Below are 27912 nucleotides of genomic sequence, written 5' to 3'. Positions count from 1 at the left end.
GATTCTGAGCATGCGTGGATTTTTGACCGATGGACTTCCACACAGACGATCGTTTTTTTTTTCTATCGGTTTTTTATCCATAGGAAAAATTTAAAACATGTTCTATTTTTTTCACCGATGAAAAACAAACCAATGGGGCCCACACACGATCGGTTTGTCTTTAAAGCTAAAAAAGAACATTTCGCAAACACCATCTCAAAAGCCCTAAACCGTCCACGGGAACTTTTTAAACTAGTCGCTAAGACTATGAACCCCTCCTGCCTGGAGCCCCCTGCAAGTGAGACACAAGAATTCTGTAATGAACTATGTGACTTTTTTATCAACAAAATCGAAAAGATTCGGGCAACAGTTCAACAGAAAAAAAACACCAACCCCTCTCAGATACAGCAAGAAGAAGCAATCAACATAAATAGTCCACGATCGGCGATTTTTCGAGCTGGTCCCAATTACCATCGACACCACAAAAAACATCATCAGAAGCCTCCGAGACAACACATCACCAAATTGCATCATTCCTACAAAACTCTTGAAAGAATGCACTGACATCTGTTCCGACCCCCCTCAAGCAAGGCATAATAAAACCCCTCTTAAAGAAACCCAACCTCGACCCTAAAGACCCAAACCATCGCAGACCGGTAACAAGCCTGAATACTATCTCTAAGATCATGGAGAAAGCAGTAGTACAACAGCTTCAGCCCCATCTAGATGACCACAAACTCCTAGATCCCCTACAATCAGGTTTTCGCCCAGGCCACGGCACAGAAACCGCTCTCCTCAAGATATGGGATGACGCCCTCGAAGCAGCAGATGACGGAAAATCCTGTCTCCTAGTGCTGCTGGACCTTAGTGTAGCCTTCGACACGGTAGACCACAACATATTGCTCACGCGACTCAAAGAAGTAGCAGGAGTCTCTGACTCGGCCCTACCGTGGTTCGCATCTTTCCTAGAAAATCGCACTCAGACAGTGAAACTTGGAGGTTTTACATCAGAAACACGGACCATTACATGCGGAGTCCCGCAAGGATCACCCCTTTCACCTGCACTCTTCAACATCTACATCCGCCCGCTCCTCAAAATCATCAGCAAACAGGACCTGCGCTACCACTCCTATACGGACGACACACAGCTTTACCTTCCAATCACCAACAAAAAAGACCAATTTCATGAACATGAAATGCCTTACACTGATCGACAATTGGATGACTGAAAGCTCCCTCAAACTCAACGGATGCAAAACAGAACTACTTACCCTTCACGCAAATAGGAAATCCATCTCTAGGACCACATGGACACCACCCACCATCCTCGGACAAACGATTGCGCCAAGCAATAAAGTCAAAAGTCTCGGAGTCATCTTTGACTCAGACATGATGATGGATGCACAAATAGGATCAGTCGTCAGCGGTTCTCATCATCTGCTCCACATGCTACGTAGACTCATCCCGGAAGAGGACACGGCAGTAGTGGTTGGAACTATCATCAACTCACGACTTGACAACGCAAACTCCCTCTACTTAGGACTACCGAAATACCAGATTTCACGTCTACAAGTCGTCCAGAACACGGCAGCCAGACTGGGAATCAGTCTCCCCGGTCTTGAGGTCCCTCCACTGGCTGCCCGTACAGGACCAGGTGACATTCAAGACACTCTGCCTCACCCACAAATGTATTCAGGGCAACGCTCCCCAATACTTAAGCGAGAAAATAAAACCCTACGTCACCAAGCGCGTGCTCCGGTCAACCAACCAAAACCTTCTCCAAATCCCTAAATCTCGCTACAAATCTAAGGGAGAACGTAGATTTTCGGTCCAAGGATCACGGCTCTGGAATGCTCTACCCACGACAATCCGCTTGGAAGAAAACCATCGGGCTTTTAGGAAAAAACTAAAGACCCACCTCTTCTGAAAGACCGGTACGACGCTGGATGCCAAGCGCCTTGAGGCGATTGAGTTTGCATTTGTTGCGCTATACAAGTTACTCACTCACTCACTCAGATGAAAACAGTCTGCTTTCATCGGACAAACCGATCATGTGTGCAGGGCTTTAGAGGCGGTAGTAATATTGTAGCCAAAAGTTGGAATTGGCTGAACACCTATTTAGTTCAGTCATTCGCCAATTGCCTAAACAAGCCAAATTCTGTTCAAACATGGGTTCCGTCCACACCCAGAGCTCTAGTTTTAGTGGTCTATTTATTGGTCCCTTACAGTGGTGACCAATGGGAGAAGGATCCCGTAATATTAGTGGTCAGTGTAGTGGTCCCTTACATTGGTGACCAATGGGCGAAGGAACCCAATAATATCAGTGGTCAGTGGAGAAGAACATTCTTACATCGTCATCGGTGGGAAGACTGCCCTCCTTACCGATCATTGAAACAGAAATTGTCCATTGCTCAAGGAACCCCTAGAACCCTTTGGAGGAACCCTGGCTGAGAAAGGCTGGACTAGGCAGTAATATATTTCTCTTCCCCTTGGTGGGAGTGGAGATGACCCATCTATAAGGATATACAGTACATACACACACAGCACAAGGCCGTGCTTACACTATGAGAAGATTCTCGGGGCTGCAGTTCCTCTGAGATCCACAAGGTGGTGATCTTACTTCTACCATAGAGAAAAGAAGTCTCTATGGAAGACAGGAAGTGATGTCAGATACGAACAGGAAGTGATGTCAGGTATAAATAGAAAGTTCCGGGTGAGAGGTGATCCGGGATAACGAATAGGGAAGACATTGTTGGAAGACGCAGCAGGGGAGGTAATAAGATCTTATCTTCTATTTACACCCAGTAACCCCCGTCATTTCCGTCCTCTTCCTCCATAGTCACTGTGACGTCTTTTATCTCCAGAAGATGATGATACACACATATATAGTGTGGAGACCTAGATTAACCCCTTCAGGGGCAAAACATTCCCCATGGAGAATTCTCCTCATATTGGAGATGTGTCACATTTCCCACCAATCACCTTCTCACCTCATCCGTCTATACGAACGGATTATACCTGTCTTATTGGGGATGGGGGGTTCTATAGACATAAAGGGTTAGAGGCGCCCGGACGCTAAAACCATTACAAATGCTAAAAGGAATGTTCCTTTATGTGTAATGCCACTAGGGGGTGCTGTTCTTACATGATAGAAACCCTCATATTATCCCTCATACACCCCCATCCTAATATTGTACAACCAGTACAGTCCAGATCATTCTCTCCTATCAATTATTGTTCTACAGGTAACCTGTATAGATCACATGACCAATGAGGATGGAGGAGGACCGGAGTCACATGACTGAGAGGATACTAAACCTCACCCTGGAGATCATCTACCTGCTAACCGGAGAGGTGAGGAGGATTCTGGGAGGTCACATGACATCACTCTTATCTCTATTAATAAAACACAGACCTGACTGGAGAGGTGAGGAGGATTCTGGGAGGTCACATGACATCACTCTTATCTCTATTAATAAAACACAGACCTGACCGGAGAGGTGAGGAGGATTCTGGGAGGTCACATGACATCTCTCTTATCTCTATTAATAATACACAGACCTGACCGGAGAGGTGAGGAGGATTCTGGGATTCTAACATGATATTCCTATTGGTTCTCCAATACAGAGATTTCCTCTTGTGAAGTCAGGTGATCATATGACCATCACAGTGCCTCCATGTGACTCCCTAAAACCCGAGAGACACAACATGGAGAAGATTCTAGAAGTCACCAAGAAGATGATGGAGCTGCTGACAGGAGAGGTGAGGAGGATTCTGGGACATTATCCAGTAACAGACAAGGGGTGTGTCTGGATGGTGACTGTATCATTGTGTGTGTCAGGTTCCTATAAGGTGTCAGGATGTCACTGTCTATTTCTCCATGGAGGAGTGGGAGTATTTAGAAGGACACAAGGATCTCTACAAGGACGTCATGATGGACAATCAGCCGCCCCTCACATCACCGGGTAAGAGGAGACTTTATTGTAAAGGAGAGAGCAGTACGGAGGCTCCACCTAGATCCCCCATCATCTGATAAACACATAGAAACAATGTATTCAGTCAGTGTGTGTGTTTCCTACAGATGGATCCAGTAATGGGAACCCACCAGAGAGATGTCCCCGTCCTCTGTATTCCCGGGATTCCACACAGGAAGGTCACACCATCCCCCACCATCATCAGGTAGATGAGGAACAATCACTGATAGTAAGTGGAAACCTGAGAGATCCTAAAGTTGAGGTTAAAGAAGAGATAAAGTTGGAGGATGATGAGGATGGGGTGATGGAGGAAGAACACAAAGATCTGTACCAGGACACCATGGTGGAGTCATCCAGCTACAGAAACCCCCCAGAGAGATGTCCCCGTCTTCTGTATTCCCGGGATTCCACACAGGAAGGTCACACCATCCCCCACTGTTACAAGGTTGGTGGGACGGAGATTATAAAACAGACTCATGGAGACGATGTTTGGATTTCTTATGTGATGTCACAATAATAAAGCTTATATCTTACAGATGATATTCTCTCTCATTCTCTTGGTTTAGAGTGGAGATCCAATCGATATAGAATTTGAGGTGAAATCAGAAGAAGAAGAAGAGATGTATGTGAGGGATGATCAGCAGTCTATGGAGGAGGATGGAATAACGGGGACATTTATAGAGGAGGACACTCCTACAGAGATCAGCACAGGTGGGTCATTAACACTAAATCCATTCCTTCACCCATACTGCTCATTGATTGGTTCACAGTAGGGGGCGGTAACTGGGTGATATCAGCCTGTAATCCCCTGGTCACTTTCCTGAGCTGGGTATGGATTTTAAGGGGGAACCCACACCAAAAAAAAAACATGGCGTGGGGTCCCCCCCAAAATACATACCAGGCCCTTATCCGAGCATGCAGGCGAAGTAGGCCAGAGGAAGGGGAGGACAGTTGAGCCCTCCCCCTCCTGAACCATACCAAGCCACATGCCCTCAACATAGGGGGTGCCTAACCCAAAGCACTTATCACAATGTTGATGGGGACAAGTTCCTCTTCCTGACAACTCTGGCCGATGTTTTTTTTTGTTTTTTGAAAAGCCTATGGTGTGTGAACACACCCAAAAACTCCACCCGGTGCAGAAAAAATGTAAAGAGTGATCACAAAAACGTGCAGACGGGTGCAACGTCAAGTGGTCCTCCTGTGAAGAGGGACCCAAACCCTGATCCCCCGGGGCGTTAGGCTCCAGACGGGGACTGAGGTACTGTGGTCCGAGCAACCGATGCCGACACGGACCCAACTTCCTCGGAGGGACTGCCGAAACAGAACCCTCCCAGTACTAGGTGGGGCTCCCCCGAAGGGAGACCCCATGAGAGCAGGCAGACTAAGCCAGAAGGCCATGTCCACCCACTCCCAGGACGTTCAGGGCTGGCCCGAGGACCGGCACCCTACTGATCACACAGTGACACAAAACGTGCACAACAAAAAAAAGACAAAAAAGGTGACAAACATAGGCAATAGATAAAATAAAGTGGGGGAAAGGGATAGTGAAGAGGAGAGTGAAAGAAGTGGTCATTGTGATTAACAATGACCAGGCCCTCCGGCCAGGAATAAAAAATTCCTCCGGTCCTAGCCAAAAGGCCCGGCCCAGGAGGCAGGTGCTAAAAAAAGCATGTATCTGGTGCAGTGACCGTGGTATCTTTAAATCAAAGTGTCCCTCACACACAGTGATCTTCAGATACTCCTGGACTGCCACTCCAGGGACACATGCACCATAGGCTTTTCGTTCCGTATCCGACCCCCCGACCGGCCAGTGCAGCCCTCCACCCCTGCCAGCTAGAGAGCCTTCCAAGGTATTCATGGGGAAAATTGCCGCTCCAGTTAGCAGCCTCCACCAATACTAGCCCTTTCAGACCCCCCCGGTCAACCCGGCGGATTTGCATGGCCTTACCCCGTCCACACTCAGGGCAGTACCAGCTCCTACCGGATCGCTGACAGAGATAGCACTTACACACCAGCCAGCCAGAAGGCCGGACAAGAACTCGGCAAAAAGACCAGACCAAGTGCAGCCACCCATCCTCACCAGGAGCACCCTTCCAGATGGCTCAGACTCGACCATGGGCCGGCCCCCAGTAACTGTCGGGCAGCACGGCGTAGTCCCTGCTGAAACCATCCTTCCAGGTGCAATGACGTCATTGGATTGCATCCACCCTCCCCATGTAGGAGGTGCTTCAGCGCTCCGCTGACAACTGGTAAGAACAGATACTACACTTGATCTTAGCCAAAAGGCCGAGAAGCGTCAGGGAAGACAACCACGATCAGCACGGCCAGAGTGCAATGACCGAGCCTCACCGTGATCATGGTGTCTCCCCTGCCAGGTAAGTATGGCTCTGGCCGATGGTTGTGAGAGTCTCGGACAGGGGGCTTATCGGAATCTGCAAGTCCCGTTTAACAAGGGGACCTACAGATCCTGGCCTCACCCCCTATGTGAAGGAGTATGGGGTACATAATACAACTACTCATTCACCAATAAAGTGTAAAAATAAATAAAATAATGAAGCCGTTTTGGACAATTACTTTATTAAAAATAAATGTCCCTCCGATGTAGAGCCGTCGTCACTCTTCTGTCAACGAAGGCAAACCTCTCCCTTGTGACGTCACCAACTGGTGCATGCTGGGTTGCTTACGTCACAAGGGGGCAGTGCTACCAGGTGGCTCCACCCATACCTATATAAGAGCTGTCAGACAGCAAGCCATGTATTGCCCTAGTTGACAGAAGAGCTTTTTTTTCGATGGGTTTTCAGGCCCGGCAGCGGCGGTGTGATTGAAGATGGATCTACATCGGGAACATTGTTTTTCTATTTTTAATAAAGGAATTGTCAAAAACTGCCTCCTGTATTTATTTATTTTTACCCTTTTTCTTGTTGAATGGTTAGGAGAACAATGTACCCCACACTCCTTCACATAGGAAGGGGGCCTGGAATCTAGGGGCCCTCTTGTTAAAAGGGGGCTTTCAGATCCCAATAAGCATCCTGCCAGCAGACCCCCACAACCACCGCCCAGGGTTTTAGGAAAGAGGCCCTTGTCCCTATCAATATGGGGACAGGCTGTTTTGGGGTGGGGGCAAGTTACCTTGAGGGGGGAATTGTAAGATCCTCAGAGACAAAGCTGCCTGATGTGGGCGGAGTCCTGGTTTAGGGGAACCAATCAGCTGATGTCTAGTAATAATATTTGTATCTCTATTTTAGTAGATGGACGGGAGATGAGGAAAACCTCAGAGGATTGTCTCACTTTGTCTCCAGACTGTAAAGTAGAAGATGAGGACATCACACAGTATAGTCCAGGAGAAAACCCGACTACCTCAAATGTCCATCCGGCACCACACAGTGTAGATGGACCATTGTATTCCTCTTATCCTGAGGAACCTCAGACTGTGCGGGATGGTGCCGGACCATCGTATTCCTCTTATCCTGAGGAACCTCAGACTGTGCGGGACGGTGCCGAACCATCGTATTCCTCTTATCCTGAGGAACCTCAGACTGTACGGGACGGTGCTGGACCATCGTATTCCTCTTATCCTGAGGAACCTCAGACTGTGCGGGACGGTGCCGAACCATCGTATTCCTCTTATCCTGAGGAACCTCAGACTGTGCGGGACGGTGCCGGACCATCGTATTCCTCTTATCCTGAGGAACCTCAGACTGTGCGGGACGGTGCCGGACCATCGTATTCCTCTTATCCTGAGGAACCTCAGACTGTGCGGGACGGTGCCCGACCATCGTATTCCTCTTATCCTGAGGAACCTCAGACTGTGCGGGACGGTGCCGGACCATCGTATTCCTCTTATCCTGAGGAACCTCAGACTGTGCGGGACGGTGCCGGACCATCATATTCCTCTTATCCTGAGGAACCTCAGACTGTGCGGGACGGTGCATTTTTTCCAACAGATAGGAAGTTTCCCTGTACTAAGTGCGGGAAGAGTTTCTGTTTAAACCACCAGCTTAAAGAGCATATAAGATATCAGATGGGGAAGAAGCCTTTTTCCTGTCCTGAGTGCGGGAAATGTTTTTCACATAAGTCCAATCTTTCCACACATCAAAGATCTCACACGGGGGAGAAGCCTTTTTCCTGTCCTGAGTGCGGGAAATGTTTTTCACATAAGTCCAGTCTTTCCACACATCAGACATCACACACGGGGGAGAATCTTTTTTGCTGTTCTGAGTGTGGAAAATGTTTTTCAAAGAAGTCCAAGCTTTTTATACATCAGAGATCACACACGGGGGAGAAGCCGTATTCCTGTCCTGAGTGCGGGAAATGTTTTTCACATAAGTCCAGTCTTTCCACACATCAAAGATCTCATACGCGGGAGAAGCCGTATTCCTGTCCTGAGTGGGGAAAATGTTTTTCAGATAAGTCCAATCTTTTCAGACATCAGAAATCTCACACGGGGGAGAAGCCTTTTTCCTGTTCTGAGTGCGGGAAATGTTTTTCACATAAGTCCAGTCTTTCCTCACATCAGAGATTACACACGGGGGAGAAGCTTTTTTCCTGTTCTGAGTGCGGGAGATGTTTTTCAGAGAAGTCCAAGCTTTTTATACATCAGAGATCACACATGGGGGAGAAGCCGTATTCCTGTCCTGAGTGCGGGAAATGTTTTTCACATAAGTCCAGTCTTTCCTCACATCAGAGATTACACACAGGGAAGAAGCTTTTTTCCTGTTCTGAGTGCGGGAAATGTTTTTCACATAAGTCCGGTCTTTCCTCACATCAGAGATCTCACACGGGGGAGAAGCTTTTTTCCTGTTCTGAGTGCGGGAAATGTTTTTCAGAGAAATCCTGTCTTTACAGACATCAGAAATCTCACACAGGGGAGAAGCCGTATTCCTGTCCTGAGTGCGGGAAATGTTTTTTAGAGAAATACAAGCTTTCCAGACATCAGAGATCTCACACGGGGGAGAAGCCGTATTCCTGTCCTGAGTGAGGGAAATGTTCCTCACTGAAGTCCTGTCTTCCTGTACATCAGGGGTCCCACACAACCCTCGAGGTGTATTAGTGAGTGCGGGAAATGTCTTGTATGTGAATGTTGCTGGACATGTGGGGAAGAAGCACTCCCTGATATACACCTCAGACATACTCCATGGCTGATCTTCATCATGTAAGAAATTAAATGAATGGAAACCGTTCGACCAGCACAGCAAATATCCTAATAACATTCATCTTTCCCCCATTCACACAGAAGGAATGTACATGGACTTTCCCCGGGGGAATTGCTATGCACATATTTTATGAATAGACCCCTAAATGTCAGGAGACGTTTATATAAAGATGGGAAGTATGGAGCAGATAAATGAATAGACCTCCTAGCAATGTTATTACCAGGCTGCAGCTAGGGGGAGCTCTAATGTGTGAGCACAGCAGAGTGATCCCATCTAGCTCACATTAACCCTTTCACTGTCAGATGTTTTTGCACATTTTGGGCCTGAAGATTAGATAAACCCCCCAAACATATATTATGTGATAGCAGAGGCCCTGGAGAATAAAATGGTGGTGATTGTTAAGGTGTTCCTCGTACACAAATTCCCCCTTAATATCCAGGTTTATTTTCTCCTTTCCCCCCATTTTCTATGGTGTGATCTTTTCTACAATACTTTGTTATAATAATGTAACACGTTGTGTATTGTATTGTATGACTCCGCCTCCACATTCCAGACAAGTCATTTTCCTGACCAATCGCATTTCTACCTTTTTACTATTTCCTGATTCTATGACTGTAATCTGTTTAAAAGTAAAAATTATAATAAAAAAATGTATTGAAGAGAAAAAAAGTTGTGTGTGTCGGTGGAATGAGAAGAATTGCTGGTGGTGTTGTCACCTGTCACAGCCGTCACACCTGGTTTCCCGGCCAATGCACCAGATAAATGTTGCAGCAAAACGGCTCTTTGAGTTCTGGGAAACCAGGAATGGACTCCGGACACGGACTCCAGGAAAACAAACCTTTTATTTCACCAGGGAAAGGAGCGACTCACGCCAGGATGCCAAGTGGCCTCTTCTAGGCGTTTACAACATATAGATTTCCTCTTGTATAGACATTCCTTGGAACTTCGTAAAACATCTAAAAGCTTGTTAGCGAGTGACGTCTGCGGCTTCTCAGTTATCTGTCTAATTTATCATCTACTAAGCTGTAGACATGTGCACTGACCAAACATTTCTTTGTTTTCCTTTCATTTGTTTCTTCGTTTTTCGGGTCATTAGTTATGATCGACATTCATTCATTTCGAATAAATTTGAAATTCTGGATTTTCAAAATTCAAAAATCCAAAATAACTGACTAATAATAACTAACATATTATCGGTATCGGAATTTCCTTTCTAATTTAGCTGTTGGTGAACGTAATGAATACGAATTTATCCGAAGTTACGAATTATCTGAAATAACGAATGCCGCATCTAAACGAGTGGAACGTAACAAATTAATAATAACAAAACATTTTTCTTTGTTTCTGTTATAACATTTTGTAAATGAGTACGTTTTCTCTTTCACTAATGTGCAGTCATAGGTGACACTAGTGGGCACTGATAAGCAACACTGATGGGCACTGATGGGTACTTACAAATGTCACTGATATGCATCACTGATGACACTGGCAGGCATTGATTGGCATATCCCTGGTGGTCCAGGGTAGCATACCTGGTGGGCGTCCTTTGTGGGCATCCCTGGGGGTCCTGGGTGGGCATCCGCGCGGGGAAGGGGGCTGCGCTAGTAAACAATGAGAACAGACCCCCTGTCAGAAGAGCAGCCTATCGACTCTCCTCTACTCACGTCTGTCAGATACGAGTGATGAAAAGTCGATAAATGGCTATTCCTGTTTACACTGTGATCAGCCATGATTGGACACAGCTGATCATGTGGTAAAGAGCCTCCGTCAGAGGCTATTTACCAAAATCAGTGTTGCGGTGTGTCAGACTGACACACCACAAGAGATCGCCATGCTGCGAGCCCCTTAGGGCGCACTATCGCGGCTTATCCTGCTGGACATCGTATGACACCCAATAAGAATAACTCAACCACTTCCCGGCCGTCATTTTGTTATAGGCCGGGTGAGAAGTGGTTAAAGGCCCTCACAGGTCATCAGGTTAAAGGTTACCCTGAATAATGGGCCTAGAGTGCAGGGGTCAGGAGTATATCATATACAGGGGTCAGGAGTATATCATATACAGTGATCAGGAGTATATCATATACAGGGGTCAGGAGTATATCATATACAGGGGTCAGGAGTATATCATATACAGTGATCAGGAGTATATCATATACAGGGGTCAGGAGTATATCATATACAGGGGTCAGGAGTATATCATATACAGAGGTCAGGAGTATATCATATACAGAGGTCAGGAGTATATCATATATAGAGGTCAGGAGTATATCATATACAGTGATCAGGAGTATATCATATACAGGGGTCAGGAGTATATCATATACAGTGGTCAGGAGTATATCATATACAGGGGTCAGGAGTATATCATATACAGTGGTCAGGAGTATATCATATACAGAGGTCAGGAGTATATCATATACAGAGGTCAGGAGTATATCATATACAGGGGTCAGGAGTATATCATATACAGGGGTCAGGAGTATATCATATACAGTGGTCAGGAGTATATCATATACAGTGGTCAGGAGTATATCATATACAGTGGTCAGGAGTATATCATATACAGAGGTCAGGAGTATATCATATACAGAGGTCGGGAGTATATCATATACAGGGGTCAGGAGTATATCATATACAGAGGTCAGGAGTATATCATATACAGTGGTCAGCAGTATATCATTATACAGTGGTCAGGAGTATATCATATACAGGGGTCAGGAGTATATCATATATAGAGGTCAGGAGTATATCATATACAGTGGTCAGGAGTATATCATATACAGTGGTCAGGAGTATATCATATACAGGGGTCAGGAGTATATCATATACAGAGGTCAGGAGTATATCATATACAGTGGTCAGGAGTATATCATATACAGAGGTCAGGAGTATATCATATACAGTGATCAGGAGTATATCATATACAGGGGTCAGGAGTATATCATATACAGGGGTCAGGAGTATATCATATACAGGGGTCAGGAGTATATCATATACAGAGGTCAGGAGTATATCATATACAGGGGTCAGGAGTATATCATATACAGAGGTCAGGAGTATATCATATACAGAGGTCAGGAGTATATCATATATAGAGGTCAGGAGTATATCATATACAGTGATCAGGAGTATATCATATACAGGGGTCAGGAGTATATCATATACAGTGGTCAGGAGTATATCATATACAGGGGTCAGGAGTATATCATATACAGAGGTCAGGAGTATATCATATACAGAGGTCAGGAGTATATCATATACAGTGGTCAGGAGTATATCATATACAGAGGTCAGGAGTATATCATATACAGAGGTCAGGAGTATATCATATACAGGGGTCAGGAGTATATCATATACAGGGGTCAGGAGTATATCATATACAGGGGTCAGGAGTATATCATATACAGTGGTCAGGAGTATATCATATACAGTGGTCAGGAGTATATCATATACAGTGGTCAGGAGTATATCATATACAGAGGTCAGGAGTATATCATATACAGAGGTCGGGAGTATATCATATACAGGGGTCAGGAGTATATCATATACAGAGGTCAGGAGTATATCATATACAGTGGTCAGCAGTATATCATTATACAGTGGTCAGGAGTATATCATATACAGGGGTCAGGAGTATATCATATATAGAGGTCAGGAGTATATCATATACAGTGGTCAGGAGTATATCATATACAGAGGTCAGGAGTATATCATATACAGTGATCAGGAGTATATCATATACAGTGATCAGGAGTATATCATATACAGTGGTCAGGAGTATATCATATACAGAGGTCAGGAGTATATCATATACAGAGGTCAGGAGTATATCATATACAGGGGTCAGGAGTATATCATATACAGAGGTCAGGAGTATATCATATACAGAGGTCAGGAGTATATTATATACAGTGGTCAGGAGTATATCATATACAGGGGTCAGGAGTATATCATATACAGGGGTCAGGAGTATATCATATACAGAGGTCAGGAGTATATCATATACAGAGGTCAGGAGTATATCATATACAGAGGTCAGGAGCAGTGGCGGCTGGTGACATTTTAGGATGGGGGGGGCGCAAGACCCCGCCCCTCCACATTTGGTCCCTCCCACTTCTCATAAGCCACACCCCCTATAGAATACACCCACTCCGTCCCCTGTATTCTACTTGCTTCCACTCATAGTGTCAGGAGTATACAGCTCAGCATCACAGCACAGAGTATATAGCCCCAGCATCACAAATCATGGTATATAGCGCAGGCTTACAGATTGGCGCAAACAAACTAAAAAATTACACTGTTAGTTATGAAGGACTCTAAATGGGCATGAGATTATCAGAGACTGTGGACAGACTGCACAAGATTACCAGAGACTGAAGACATACTGCATTACTTGTCCTGCGACTTGGGAATTCAACGTTGCATGACAAGTCGTACCCCATATCTGTGCGACTTCAAGTCACAGCGACTTCAAAGTAGTCCCTGCATTACTTTGGTCGCACTTTGATGCAACTTGAGGTCCATAGACCCCCAGAATACACAGGCATTGCTTTAAGACTGTTTTAGCCTGAAAGTCGCAAGATTCTGCCACAATTTTTTGCTGCGATTTTGCAGCGACTTGAAGCAATGCCTATGTATTCTGGAGGTCTATGGACCTCAAGTCACATCAAAGTGGGACAAAAGTAATGCAGGGACTACTTCGAAGTCGCTGTGACTTGAAGTTGCACAGATATGAACGGTTCTGATCAGGTCCAACTTATCCTGCAACTTTCCAGTCCCAAGTCGCTATTTCCACCAATTAAATATAAAAACCAATTGAATACGCGGGGGGGGGGGGGGGGGGGGTGGAGTATGGGTTCCCTTCCTGCCGCTATTTCCACCAATTAAATAAATAAAAAAAATAACATTTTAATAAGCCCGGAGGGGGGGATTGGATAAGGTCCAAAAAGAAATGAATGAATAAGCGGGGGGATGGTTTGGCTATTTCCACCAATTAAATAAAAAAAAACAATGTTAAATACTTTTTTTTTAACAAGCCGGGGGGGGGATTGGATGGGGTCCAAATAAAAAAATGAATAAGTGGGGGGGGGGGGTTGGGTTGGGTGCCGTCACAGCTGCTATTTCCACCAGTTAAATTAAATAAAAACAATGTTAAATATTTTTTTTTTTTTTTTAACAAGCCTGGTTTGGGTGGTGCCGTTACTGCTGCTCTTTCCACCTATTGACAAAAAAACATCTGAATCATCTGAATAGGGGGGGGGGGGGATGGGGGGGGGGTCGGCCGCTACGGTCGGTATTTTTGCCCAAAGTTTTTTTTTTTTTATAGGTCGGGTGCGGGAAGGGGTCCGTTTGCTGGCAGATAGCTTCGAGGCGCACTCAGCTCCTGAGTCCCGACGTCACTTCCGGTTCTTCCTGAGACGTCGGGACTAGCACAGAGACGTGCGGGTGCACACAGAAAGTGTGCACCCAAGCCATAACAAGACAGTCCATCGCGCCGGAAGCAAGTGGCGCGATGGAGAATGCCACAAAGGCATTTTTTTTTTGCCAATGTAGCACCTCGTCTGCAATCACGTGATTGCACAGACGTGGCGCTACCCACACAACATTGTGTCCAGCGCCCGGCGCTCGGACACAGTGCACCTAAGTACCTTTTTTGGAAAAAAAAATTCCTTAAAGGGACATGTTTAAATAAACATTTTTTTTTTTTTTAGATTTTTTTTTTTTTTTTACTGATTGGGGGAGGGGGGCGGCGCCCGGGCGCCCTCTATGGACGGGCCGCCACTGGTCAGGAGTATATCATATACAGGGGTCAGGAGTATATCATATAGAGGGGTCAGGAGTATATCATATACAGGGGTCAGGAGTATATCATATAGAGGGGTCAGGAGTATATCATATAGAGGGGTCAGGAGTATATCATATACAGAGGTCAGGAGTATATCATATACAGAGGTCAGGAGTATATCATATACAGGGGTCAGGAGTATATAATATACAGTGGTCAGGAGTATATCATATACAGAGGTCAGGAGTATATCATATACAGAGGTCAGGAGTATATCATATACAGGGGTCAGGAGTATATCATATACAGGGGTCAGGAGTATATCATATACAGAGGTCAGGAGTATATCATATACAGAGGTCAGGAGTATATCATATACAGAGGTCAGGAGTATATCATATACAGTGGTCAGGGTCTTCTACTGACAATAATTAGAGAGAAAAGTCTCTCCTGTACGGTTCTCTCCTTGACATATCGTAGAATGAAGCCATATTGTTCTTTCAGTGTCATCATCCCGTGTTCTGTCCATTTCCACACCGACACCAACATCTCCTCCACCATCCCGCTGTATTTGTTGTCTCACCATGTTTCCAATGATGGAGATCCAGAGGTGGTCCCTTACATTGGTGACCAATGAGAGAAGAACCCCCTTATATTGTCATCAGTGGGAAGACTGCCCTCCTTACAGATCATTGATGTCAGTTGTTACTGAGAGGCAGAAATTGTTCATCACTTATGGAACCCCCTAGAATCCTTTGGAGGAACCCTGGCTGAGAAAGGCTGGACTAGGCAGTAATATATTTCTCTCCCCCTTGGTGGGAGTGGAGATGACCCATCTATAAGGATATACAGTACATACACACACAGCACAAGGCCGTATTCACCCTACGAGACGTTTCTTGGAACTGCAGTTCCTCTGAGCTTCACAAGGTGGTGATCTCACTTCTACCATAGAGTATAGAAGACAGGAAGTGATATCAGATACAAACAGGAAGTAATGTCAGGTATAAATAGGAAGTTCCGGGTGAGAGGTAAGTCAAGAGAACAAAGAGGGAAGACATCGCTGGAAGTTGCAGCAGAGGAGGTAATAAGATCCTATTTTCTATTTACACCCAGTAACCCCGTCATGTCCGTCCTCTTCCTCCATAGTCACTGTGACGTCTTTTATCTCCAGCAGATGAGGATGCACACATATAAATAGCCAGATTCAGAAAGACTTACGCCGCCGTATCTACAGATACGCGGCGTAAGTATGAATATGTGCCAACGTATTTATGTTCCGTACCCACAGAACAAGATACGCCTGAAAATAGGCTTCCTCCGACCGTCGTAACTTTTCTGCACTGACGTATCTTAGGCGCATATTTACGCTCTACGCATCTTGCGCTCACATTGATTTCCTATGCAAATGAGGGAGATACGCCGATTCACACATTTAAGTGCGCCCGACGCAGGCTAAGCCCGGTGCGTGGAAGTCGTACGTCACGCCTAAAGTTATTCCATCAAAAAGGTGGAATAACTTTGCACCAGATGGGCACAGGTCAGCTGGAGAGCAGCTACAGCAGCACCGTTACGGACAAGCTGAGCTACCACACTTGCAGGACAACACATCTGTGTGCCAACATGCCAGGGGCAGGCATGCTCCTAGCACTACTAATGGGTCCACCGACTCGTAGGAGGGCACGGGAGAGGATATACCGCACGCACATGAACATCTTTGGCATGGGTGATTCGGAGGTGTATCGCATCTTCAGATTCAGCCCTGAAGTCATCCAGGAATTAGCCAGAACCCTGCAGGATGACCTCACCAGCCCAACACACCGCGCACATGCAGTGAAGCCACTGGTCAAGGTCCTGGCAACACTGCATTTCCTTGCAAGTGAACTTTTCAGCGTACAAGTGGAGTCATGTCTGGGATGTCACAATCCACCATGAGCAGATGTGTGCACCAGGTTGTCCCCGCAATCCCCAGACGCATGTCCCACCACTTAATCAGACCCACCCAGGAGCATCTGCGGCAGATTTCCACAGAATTGCTGGATTCCCACGCACCGTGGGGGCCTTTGATTGCACACATGTGGCACTCCAGCCCCCCCGTGACACAGAGCACATATACCGCAATCGGAAGCACTGGCATTCCATCAACGTACAGGTGATAGCCGATGCCCAATACCTCATATGACATGTCCGTGCCAAACACCCAGGGTCCAGCCACGACAGCTACATATACCGTCAAAGCACCATCCCAACAGATTTTGAACAGAACGTGTACAGGGACAGCTGGCTGGTTGGTGAGTGACATGGGAGTCAGGCATGACTGTCCGACCCCATGATGCAGACATCACGAGGGGCACATGCACAAATAACATCCTCCTGTCTTTTCCCTTCCAGGTGACTCTGCATATGCACTTGGGCCCCATCTCATGACTCCATTCCGGAATCCCCAAACCACAGGAGAGCAAAACTACAATGCTGCACACATACGTACCCGTGGAGTGGTGAACGCACATTTGGCCTCCTGAAGTCCCGTTTCCGATGCCTGGATAAGTCCGGGGGGACACTGTTGTATTCCCCAAACTTTGTGTGCCAGATCATCGGGGCATGTTGCATTCTGCACAACTACGCCATGAGAAAGGGCCTGGAGATTGACCTACGTGATGACCTGATCCCCGAACTACACAATCCCCCCCTAACCGAGGGTACCCCGTCTGCTGAGGGAGCAGCAGTCAGAAGACGCCTCACAGAAGACATGTTTGCACGTTTAACACAAACACATTCATCGTGGCATAAGGAGAATGCACGCATGCACACCACTGTGGTACCTAGCACACACCCCACATCAAATTGGATTAGCCCAAGTCCACCAGTCAGGACTTGGGAGCAGCAACGCCGCTCCAAGGCCCCAATTATGTTGCTGTACATTCATACACCATTCACACGGGTCGTGGGGATAACTTCTCCCCAACGACTGAGGGTGACACCCCTTACTGGCAGGAGTGTCACCCCCCCACATTCACACTGTAGCAGCACTCCTCACCATGTGCTTTCCCCAAAAAAATAACTCATGACCTGAGCATATAAAAATAAAATAACTCATGACCTGAGCATATAAAAATAAAATAACTCATGATCTGAGCATATAAAAATAAAATAACTCATGACCTGAGCATATAAATAAAAGTCTGGTAAAAAAAAGGCAGTTATTTTGCCTGACGGCGGCTGCGCCTGCTGGCACCTCTCTGGCTCATCAGCTGCCTGGGGGGAGCCTGGGGTGCGGGGGGTGGGACATCTGGAGGTGGCTCATCCCCGGGTGGGCCACTCCTGGCAGGTGATGGCTGCCTGCCCTCCAAGGCCACCGCAATCCGTCTCAGAAATCCATTGGTCTGGGCCTGCATCCTCAGCTGGCGGGTCATGTTATGCCGCTGAGTGTGTTGCCTCTGTCTCCCCTCCTCCAGGATGGCAGCTGTGTTGGCGTTTACGGCCTCAATAAGGCTATCTACCTTGTCCACCAGGTTGACAGTGGTGGCCTCCAGGTCCACCACACAGGTGGCCACTGCAGAGCTGTTACAACTGCCATTCAGCACTGCCTCATGGATTTGGCCAGCCTTATGAGCTATCTGCTGCAGGTGCCCGGCTATATCCCCCATATGCCGGGTCTGCTGGCTCTGGTCCAGGTCTATTTGGTCCTGGACACTGATGGGTACACCCCTCGTCTTCCGCGTCACCTTTCTTGGGGCAGAAGACTCAAGGGAGCGGGTGTATGGGGAGCCCCTTGAGGTGGTTCCCCTTCTGGTGGGAGACGCAGAGGGGCTTCCCCTCATGGGGGTGGAGGTATGAGAGGGCCCAGCCATAAAACATGACTCCTCCATAATGAGCCCGATCTGCCCTAGGTCCACCGACTCCTCCACCACCTCCTCGAGAGGAGAAGTGTGGACACTCCCCACCACCGCAGCATCTTGGGGGTCTTCCTGAGGCTGCTCCTGGGACGATGTGGTGGGACGGCCACCGCCACCAGATGGGCCCGCTCCCTCCTGCACATCTGTGGATGACATAAAGCAGTCACATGTTGGGGGACCCACACACTTGTCACATGTTCCCTTCCACCCCCTCACATGCTACACACCCAATAGGGGATATAAAACACTTACCTGTCCTCGAGGCCTCATCCCGGGAATTAAACCCCTCAACTCCCTCCAAATGCTCTCTCTGCATGCACCGGGCGACCTTCTCCTCATCCGGAGACAGTGCAATGTTGCAGGGTGGTCCACCCCCCGTGCCACTCTGGTGCTTACGAATAGTCGCAAGCTTCTCCCGCACACGGAGCCGCAGGTCATTCATTTTTTTGTTAATGTCCTTGCCGCTGCGGGTGGCATTGCCAAGGGCACTAACTTGAGTGGCTATTGTGTCCAGGATTTCTTGCTTCCTGGCGCGGGTGGTATCCCGACTCTCCACACCATGGAGGAAGCGATCATACTGCTCCATACCAGCAATAACTATTGCCCTCTCCTGTGGAGAAAAGTTCTTCTTCCTTTTGCTGACGGGAGCAGCCATCGTACAGCAAAAGAAGCAATACCAAACGCACAGCAAAATTACCTTGCTCAGGGGGGGGAAAAGCAGGATGTAATTTTGCGTCGGACGGACGCATGTCTGGGCGTATTTATGCGCTCGACGTAAGCCGGTAGTCCGGCGTACAACGGGAAGTTCGGCTGGCCTAGTTGTGAGCATGCGCACAAGGAAGCGCTTATACTTCGACATCACTGTGCATGCTCCGTTGAAGATAGGCCGGGCGTAATCCACTGCACCACGCTCAGACAATCATTTGCATAAGTTCACACCCACTTACACTTACACCGGCTTACGCCTTCAAATTTAGGTTCGGCCGGCGCAAATTGGAGAGCAAGTGCTTTGTGAATCATCTATTTTGCTCTCTGACTTATGCCGGCGGAGTGCATATACGTTGCATTACGCCGGCACAAAGATGCGCCCATCTACCTGAATCTAGCTAATAGTGTGGAGACTTAGATTAACCCCTTCAGGGGCAGAACATTCCCCACAGAGAATTCTCCTCATATTGGAGATGTGTCACATTTCCCACCAATCACCTTCTCACTTCATCAGTATATACTAATGGATTATACCACTTTTATTGGGGATGGGGGGGTTTCTATAGACAAAGGGTTAGAGGTATCCGGACGCTAAAACCATTACATATGCTAAAAGGAATGTTTCTTTATGTGTAATCCCACTGGGGGGGCTGTTCCTACATGATAAAAACCCTTATATTATCCCTCATACACCCCCATCCTAATAATGTACAATTTTTTTTTTTATTATTGAAAAGCCAATGGCGTGCAAAACACACCCAAAAAACGCCACCCGGTGCCAAAAAAATGTGCACACACATACAGTAGAGAGTGAAACACAAAAAACGTGCAACGGGTGCTGTGTCAATCGGTCCTCCTCACGAAGGACCTGACCCTGGTCCCCTGATAATAATGTACAACTAGTACAGTCCAGATCATTCTCTCTTATAATTCTCGGTCTACAGGAAACCTGTATACATCACATGACCAATGAGGATGGAGGAGGACGGGAGTCACATGACTGAGAGGATACTAAACCTCACCCTGGAGATCATCTACCTGCTGACCGGAGAGGTGAGGAGGATTCTGGGAGGTCACATGACATCACTCTTATCTCTATTAATAATACAGACCTGACCGGAGAGGTGAGGAGGATTCTGGGAGGTCACATGACATCACTCTTATCTCTATTAATAAAACACAGACCTGACCGGAGAGGTGAGGAGGATTCTGGGAGGTCACATGACATCACTCTTATCTCTATTAATAAAACACAGACCTGACCGGAGAGGTGAGGAGGATTCTGGGATTCTAACATGATATTCCTATTGGTTCCTCAATACAGAGATTTCCTCTTGTGAAGTCAGTTGATCACATGACCATCACAGTGCCTCCATGTGACTCCCTAAAACCCGAGAGACACAACATGGAGAAGATTGTAGAAGTCACCAAGAAGATGATGGAGCTGCTGACAGGAGAGGTGAGGAGGATTCTGGGACATTATCCAGTAACAGACAAGGGGTGTGTCTGGATGGTGACTGTATCATTGTGTGTGTCAGGTTCCTATAAGGTGTCAGGATGTCACTGTCTATTTCTCCATGGAGGAGTGGGAGTATTTAGAAGGACACAAGGATCTCTACAAGGACGTCATGATGGACAATCAGCCGCCCCTCACATCACCGGGTAAGAGGAGACTTTATTGTAAAGGAGAGAGCAGTACGGAGGCTCCACCTACATCCCCCATCATCTGATAAACACATAGAAACAACGTATTCAGTCAGTGTGTGTGTTTCCTACAGATGGATCCAGTAATGGGAACCCACCAGAGAGATGTCCCCGTCCTCTGTATTCCCGGGATTCCACACAGGAAGGTCACACCATCCCCCACCATCATCAGGTAGATGAGGAACAATCACTGATAGTATCATTAGGATCTGTACATTATCTGCATTGTTACCATTGATGTCATTTTTATTTCATATTCAGAGTGGAAACCTGAGAGATCCTAAAGTTGAGGTTAAAGAAGAGATAAAAGAGGAGGATGATGAGGATGGGGTGATGGAGGAAGAACACAAAGATCTGTACCAGGACACCATGGTGGAGTCATCCAGCTACAGGAACCCACCAGAGAGATGTCCCCGTCCTCTGTATTCCCGGGATTCCACACAGGAAGTTCACACCATCCTCCAATATTGCAAGGTTGGTGGGACGGAGATTATAAAACACAGAGTCATGGAGACGATGTTTGGATTTCTTATGTGATGTCACAATAATAAAGCTTCTATCTTACAGATGATATTCTCTCTCATTCTCTTGGTTTAGAGTGGAGATCCAATCGATTTAAAAGTTGAGGTGAAATCAGAAGAAGAAGAGACGTATGTGAGGGATGATCAGCAGTCTATGGAGGAGGATGGAATGACGGGGACATTTATAGAGGAGGACACTCCTACAGAGATCAGCATAGGTGGGTCATTTAACACTAAATCCATTCCTCCACCCATAATGCTCACTGATTGGTCCAGAGTAGGGCGGGGACTGGGTGATATCGGCCTGTAATCCCCTGGTCACTTTCCTGAGCTGGGTATGGATGGCGTGGGGTCCCCCCCCAAATACATACCAGTCCCTTATCCAAGCATGCAGGCCGGTAGGCCAGAAGAAGGGGAGGACAGTTGAGCCCTCCCCCTCCTGAACCATACCAAGCCACATGCCCTCAACATGGGGGGTGCCTACCCCAAAGCACTTATCACAATGTTGATGGGGACAAGGGTCTCTTCCCGACAACTCTGGCCGATGGTTGTGGGGGTCTCGGACAGGGGACTTATCAGAATCTGGAAGTCCTGTTTAACAAGGGGACCCACAGATCCCAGCCTCACCCCCTATGTGAAGGAGTATGGGGTACATAATACAACTACTCATTCACCAAAAAAGATTCCAATAAGCATCCTGCCAGCAGACCCCCACAACCACCGCCCAGGGTTTTAGGAAAGAGGCCCTTGTCCCCATCAACATGGGGACAGGCTGCTTTGGGGTGGGGGCAAGTTACCTTGAGGGGGGAATTGCAGAGACAAAGCTGCCTGATGTGGGCGGAGTCCTGGGTTAGGGGAACCAATCGGCTCATGTCTAGTAATAATCTTTGTATTTCTATTTTAGTAGATGGACGGGAGATGAGGAAAACCTCAGAGGATTGTCTCACTTTGTCTCCAGACTGTAAAGTAGAAGATGAGGACATCACACAGTATAGTCCAGGAGAAAACCCGACTACCTCAAATGTCCATCCGGCACCACACAGTGTAGATGGACCATCGTATTCCTCTTATCCTGAGGAACCTCAGACTGTGCGGGACGGTGCCGGACCATCGTATTCCTCTTATCCTGAGGAACCTCAGACTGTGCGGGACGGTGCCGAACCATCGTATTCCTCTTATCCTGAGGAACCTCAGACTGTGCGGGACGGTGCCGGACCATCGTATTCCTCTTATCCTGAGGAACCTCAGACTGTGCGGGACGGTGCCGGACCATCGTATTCCTCTTATCCCGAGGAACCTCAGACTGTGCGGGACGGTGCCGGACCATCGTATTCCTCTTATCCTGAGGAACCTCAGACTGTGCGGGACAGTGCCGGACCATCGTATTCCTCTTATCCTGAGGAACCTCAGACTGTGCGGAATGGTGCAGTTTTTCCAACAGATAAGAAGTTTCCCTGTACTGAGTGCGGGAAGGGTTTCTGTTTAAATCACCAGCTTAAAGTGCATAAAAGATATCACATGGGGGAGAAGCCTTTTTCCTGTTCTGAGTGCGGAAAATGTTTTTCAATGAAGTCCAGTCTTTCCACACATCAGAGATCTCACACGGGGGAGAAGCCATTTTCCTGTTCTGAGTGTGGTAAATGTTTTTCACAGAAGACCCAACTTAACAGACATCTGAGATCACACACAGGGGAGAAGCCGTATTCCTGTCTTGAGTGCGGGAAATCTTTTTCAGAGAAGTTCAGTTTTTCCAGACATCAGAGATCTCACACGGGGGAGAAGCCTTTTTCCTGTCCTGAGTGTGGTAAATGTTTTTCAGAGAAGTCCAGTTTTTCCAAACATCAGAGAATACATACGGGGGAGAAGCCACATTCCTGTCCTGAGTGCGGGAAATGTTTTTCAGATAAGTCCCATCTTTCCAGACATCAGAGATCTCACATGAGGGAGAAACCGTATTCCTGTCCTGACTGAGGGAAATGTTCCTGAAGACCTGTCTTCCTGTACATCGGGGGTCCCACACAACCCTTGAGGTGTATTAGTGAGTGCGGGAAATGTCTTGTATATGAATGTTGCTGGACATGTGGGGAAGAAGCACACCCTGATATACACCTCAGATATACTCCATGGCTGATCTTCATCATGTAAGAAACATTTCATAAGGAGATCAGAGATCACCAAAGACATGGATGAAGTGCATTTTGTGGTGGAAACTCTTGCAAGAGGTCTGTTTTCTCAAGTCGTCTTCCAAGACGAAACACGTTAGCCCACCACTGAAAAAGCGGTACATTTTGTGGTGGAAGATTTCATGGACATTTAGGGATCTATTATAAAACAAATTGTAGAATGAATGTGACACACGTTCCTCCAATCATGACAAATATTGGATCATCGGCTCCATCTAGTGGCAAAAATCTGGCCCTGTGGTTTTAATACCAACCATTGACGTAAAACAGAAAATACCACATTTGGCCATTAGATGGCGCTAAGTACCATAGAAATTATCTCCATCTAGTGGCCAAATGCAATCATTTCTATTTTAAATGAATGGAAACCGTTCGACCAGCACAGCAAATATCCTAATAACATTCATCTTTCCCCCATTCACACAGAAGGAATGTACATGGACTTTCCCCGGGGGAATTGCTATGCACATATTTTATGAATAGACCCCTAAATGTCAGGAGACGTTTATATAAAGATGGGAAGTATGGAGCAGATAAATGAATAGACCTCCTAGCAATGTTATTACCAGGCTGCAGCTAGGGGGAGCGCTAATGTGTGAGCACAGCAGAGTGATCCCATCTAGCTCACATTAACCCTTTCACTGTCAGAGATGTTTTTGCACATTTTGGGCCTGAAGATTAGATAAAACCCCCAAACATATATTATCTGATAGCAGAGGCCCTGGATAATAAAATGGTGGTGATTGTTAAGGTGTTCCTCGTACACAAATTCCCCCTTAATATCCGGGTTTATTTTCTCCTTTTCCCCCATTTTCTATGGTGTGATCTTTTCTACAATACTTTGTTATAATAATGGAACACGTTGTGTATTGTATTGTATGACTCCGCCTCCACATTCCAGACAAGTCATTTTCCTGACCAATCGCATTTCTACCTTTTTACTATTTCCTGATTCTATGACTGTAATCTGTTTAAAAGTAAAAATTATAATAAAAAAATGTATTGAAGAGAAAAAAAAGTTGTGTGTGTCGGTGGAATGAGAAGAATTGCTGGTGGTGTTGTCACCTGTCACAGCCGTCACACCTGGTTTCCCGGCCAATGCACCAGATAAATGTTGCAGCAAAACGGCTCTTTGAGTTCTGGGAAACCAGGAATGGACTCCGGACACGGACTCCAGGAAAACAAACCTTTTATTTCACCAGGGAAAGGAGCGACTCACGCCAGGATGCCAAGTGGCCTCTTCTAGGCGTTTACAACATATAGATTTCCTCTTGTATAGACATTCCTTGGAACTTCGTAAAACATCGAAAAGCTTGTTAGCGAGTGACATCTGCGGCTTCTCAGTTATCTGTCTAATTTATCATCTACTAAGCTGTAGACATGTGCACTGACCAAACATTTCTTTGTTTTCCTTTCATTTGTTTTTGTTTTTCGTTTTTCGGGTCATTAGTTATAAATTTGAAAATCCGGAAATTCTTAATTAATAATAACTAACAAATTATCGGTATCGGAATTTCCTTTCAAATTTAGCTGTTAGTGAACGTAATGAATACGAATTCATCTAAAGTTATGAATATCCCGAAATAACGAATGCCGCATCTAAACGGTGGTCCAGGGAAGCATACCTGTTGGGCGTCCTTTGTGGACATCCCTGGTGGTCCTGGGCGGGCATCCGCGGGGGGCTACCCTGATAAAAAATCAGCACAGACCCCCCCCTATTAGGAGAGCAGCCGATCGGCGTCTGTCAGATGCGAGTGAGGAAAAGTCTATAAACGGCTTTTCCTGTTTAAGCTGTGATTGGACACAGCTGATCACATGGTAAAGAGCCTCCGTCAGAGGCTCTTTATCGAGATCAGTGTTGTGGTGTGTCAGACAGGCACACCGTAACAGCGATCGCCGCACTGCGTGCCCCCTAGGGCGCACAATAGTGGCTTATTCTATACTGGACATCATTTGACGACCCAGTCAGGATAACTGAACCACTTCCCGGCTATCATTTTGCTATAGGCCGGGTGGGAAGTGGTTAAAAGTCTTCACAGGTCATCAGGTTAAAGGTAACCCTAAATAATGGGCCTAGAGTGCAGTGGTCAGGAGTACATCATATACAATGATCAGGAGTATATCATATACAGAGGTCAGGAGTAGGGATGAGCTTCGAGTTCGAGTCGAACTCATGTTCGACTCGAACATCGCCTGTTCGGTGAACAACAAACAATTAGGGGTGTTCGCGGCAAATTCGAAAAGCCGCGGAACACCCTGAGTCTATGGGAGAAATCTAAATGCTAATATGCAATTTATTGTCCTAAAAAGTGTTTGAGGACCCGGGTCCTGTCCCAGGGGACATGTATCAATGCAAAAAAAAGTTTTAAAATCGGCTGTTTTTTCGGGAGCAGTGAATTTAATAAAGCTAAAAGTGAAACAATAAAAGTAATATTACTTTAAATTTCGTACCTAGGGGGGTGTAAATAGCGCATGTTTCCAGGACATAGAACTCTCCCTGCACAAAGTGTAATTTCTGAAAGGAAAAAAAGTCTTTTAAAACTGGACTTGCGGCTATAATGAATTATTGTCTCTGGCAATTCAGAGCGAATTCATTCATAAAAAAAAAATAGCGTGGGGGTCCCCCCAAATTCCATTACCAGGCCTTTCAGATCTGGAATGGATATTAAGGGGAACCCCGCCGTCAATTTAAAAAAAATGACGTGGGGTTCCCCCCAAATATCCATTCCAGACCCTTCAGGTCTGGTATGGACTTTAAGGGGAGCTCCACCCCAAATTTAAAAAAAAATGGCGTGGATTTCCCCCAAAAATCCACACCAGACCCCTTATCCGAGCACGTTAACCTGGTCGACCGCAGAAAAGAGGGGGGGACAGAGTGCTCCTGAACCGTACCAGGCCACATGCCCTCAACATGGGGAGGATGTCCCTATGTTGATGGGGACAAGGGCCTCATCCCCACAACCCTTGCCCTGTGGTTGTGGGGGTCTGCGGGCGGGGGGCTTATCAGAATCTGGAAAAGACCCCTTAAACAAAGGGGACCCCCAGATCCTGCCCCCCCTATGTGAATTGGTAATGGGGTACATTGTACCCCTACCATTTCACGAAGGAAGTGTATATGAATCACCATGAATCCAGTATGTCTTGAAACCCCCAATTCGGACTCGCAAGAATTTTGCAGTGAATTGTCAGATTACTTCATTAATAAAATCGAGGGGATCCGACAAAGCATTCATCAAAATAATTCCCCCCTCAACCCACCCCGTAATGATTTACACAATACCTGCAGTAATTCACCACAACCAGATAAGTTCACGCTGGAACCTATCTCTATCCATGCCACAAAAAATATCATCGGTACTCTGCGTAACAGCACCGCGCCGAATGATATCATCCCCACTAAACTGCTGAAGGAATGCGCCGACATCCTGGCACCTCCTATCACGCAGCTTATCAACCAATCTTTCAGGGAAGGCATAGTGCCCTCCCAGTTGAAGGAGGGTATAATTCGACCCATCTTGAAGAAACCCAACCTGGACCCCAAGGACCCACTCCACCGTCGTCCAATAACAGGCCTAAATGTACTCTCAAAGGTAATGGAAAAAGTAGTGGTACAACAGCTGCAACAGCATCTAGATACCCACAACCTACTTGATCCATTTCAATCGGGATTCCGGCCTGGACACGGGACAGAAACCGCATTGCTCAAAATATGGGACGATGCTCTCGAGGCCGCAGACGAAGGAGTATCTTGTCTTTTGGTTCTGTTGGACCTAAGCGCTGCCTTCGACACTGTAGACCACAAGCTTTTATTGACTCGGCTAGCTGAAGTAGCCAGAGTCGCAGAAGGCGATTTATCTTGGTTCTCCTCTTTTTTGGAAAACCGATCGCAAATAGTGAAGTTAGGACCTTTCACTTCTGAGAAACGCACATTATCGTGCGGAGTCGCTCAAGGATCGCCTCTGTCGCCGGTGTTATTCAACATCTATCTTCGCCCTCTTTTTGAGATTAT

General features: G+C 46.6%; 1 protein-coding gene and 1 pseudogene across 1 annotated transcript in view; one reads left to right on the top strand and one right to left on the bottom strand.

Annotated features, from left to right (window-relative positions):
* LOC120910648 (zinc finger protein 721-like) overlaps positions 1 to 27912 on the top strand; it is a gene marked incomplete at its 3' end in the record, with an annotated part of 78869 nt that overhangs the window by 30744 nt on the left and 20213 nt on the right. Inside the window, 1 exon segment of the mRNA XM_040322402.1 lies at positions 7984 to 8931. Within this exon segment, the coding sequence (XP_040178336.1) occupies positions 7984 to 8931 (948 nt within the window).
* LOC120912531 lies at positions 6145 to 6251 on the bottom strand (annotated as a pseudogene).

This window comes from Rana temporaria, chromosome 8, assembly GCF_905171775.1.
Source record: "Rana temporaria chromosome 8, aRanTem1.1, whole genome shotgun sequence".
NCBI classification, from domain to species: Eukaryota; Metazoa; Chordata; class Amphibia; order Anura; family Ranidae; genus Rana; species Rana temporaria.
This window is presented reverse-complemented; position numbering and strand designations above follow the sequence as displayed.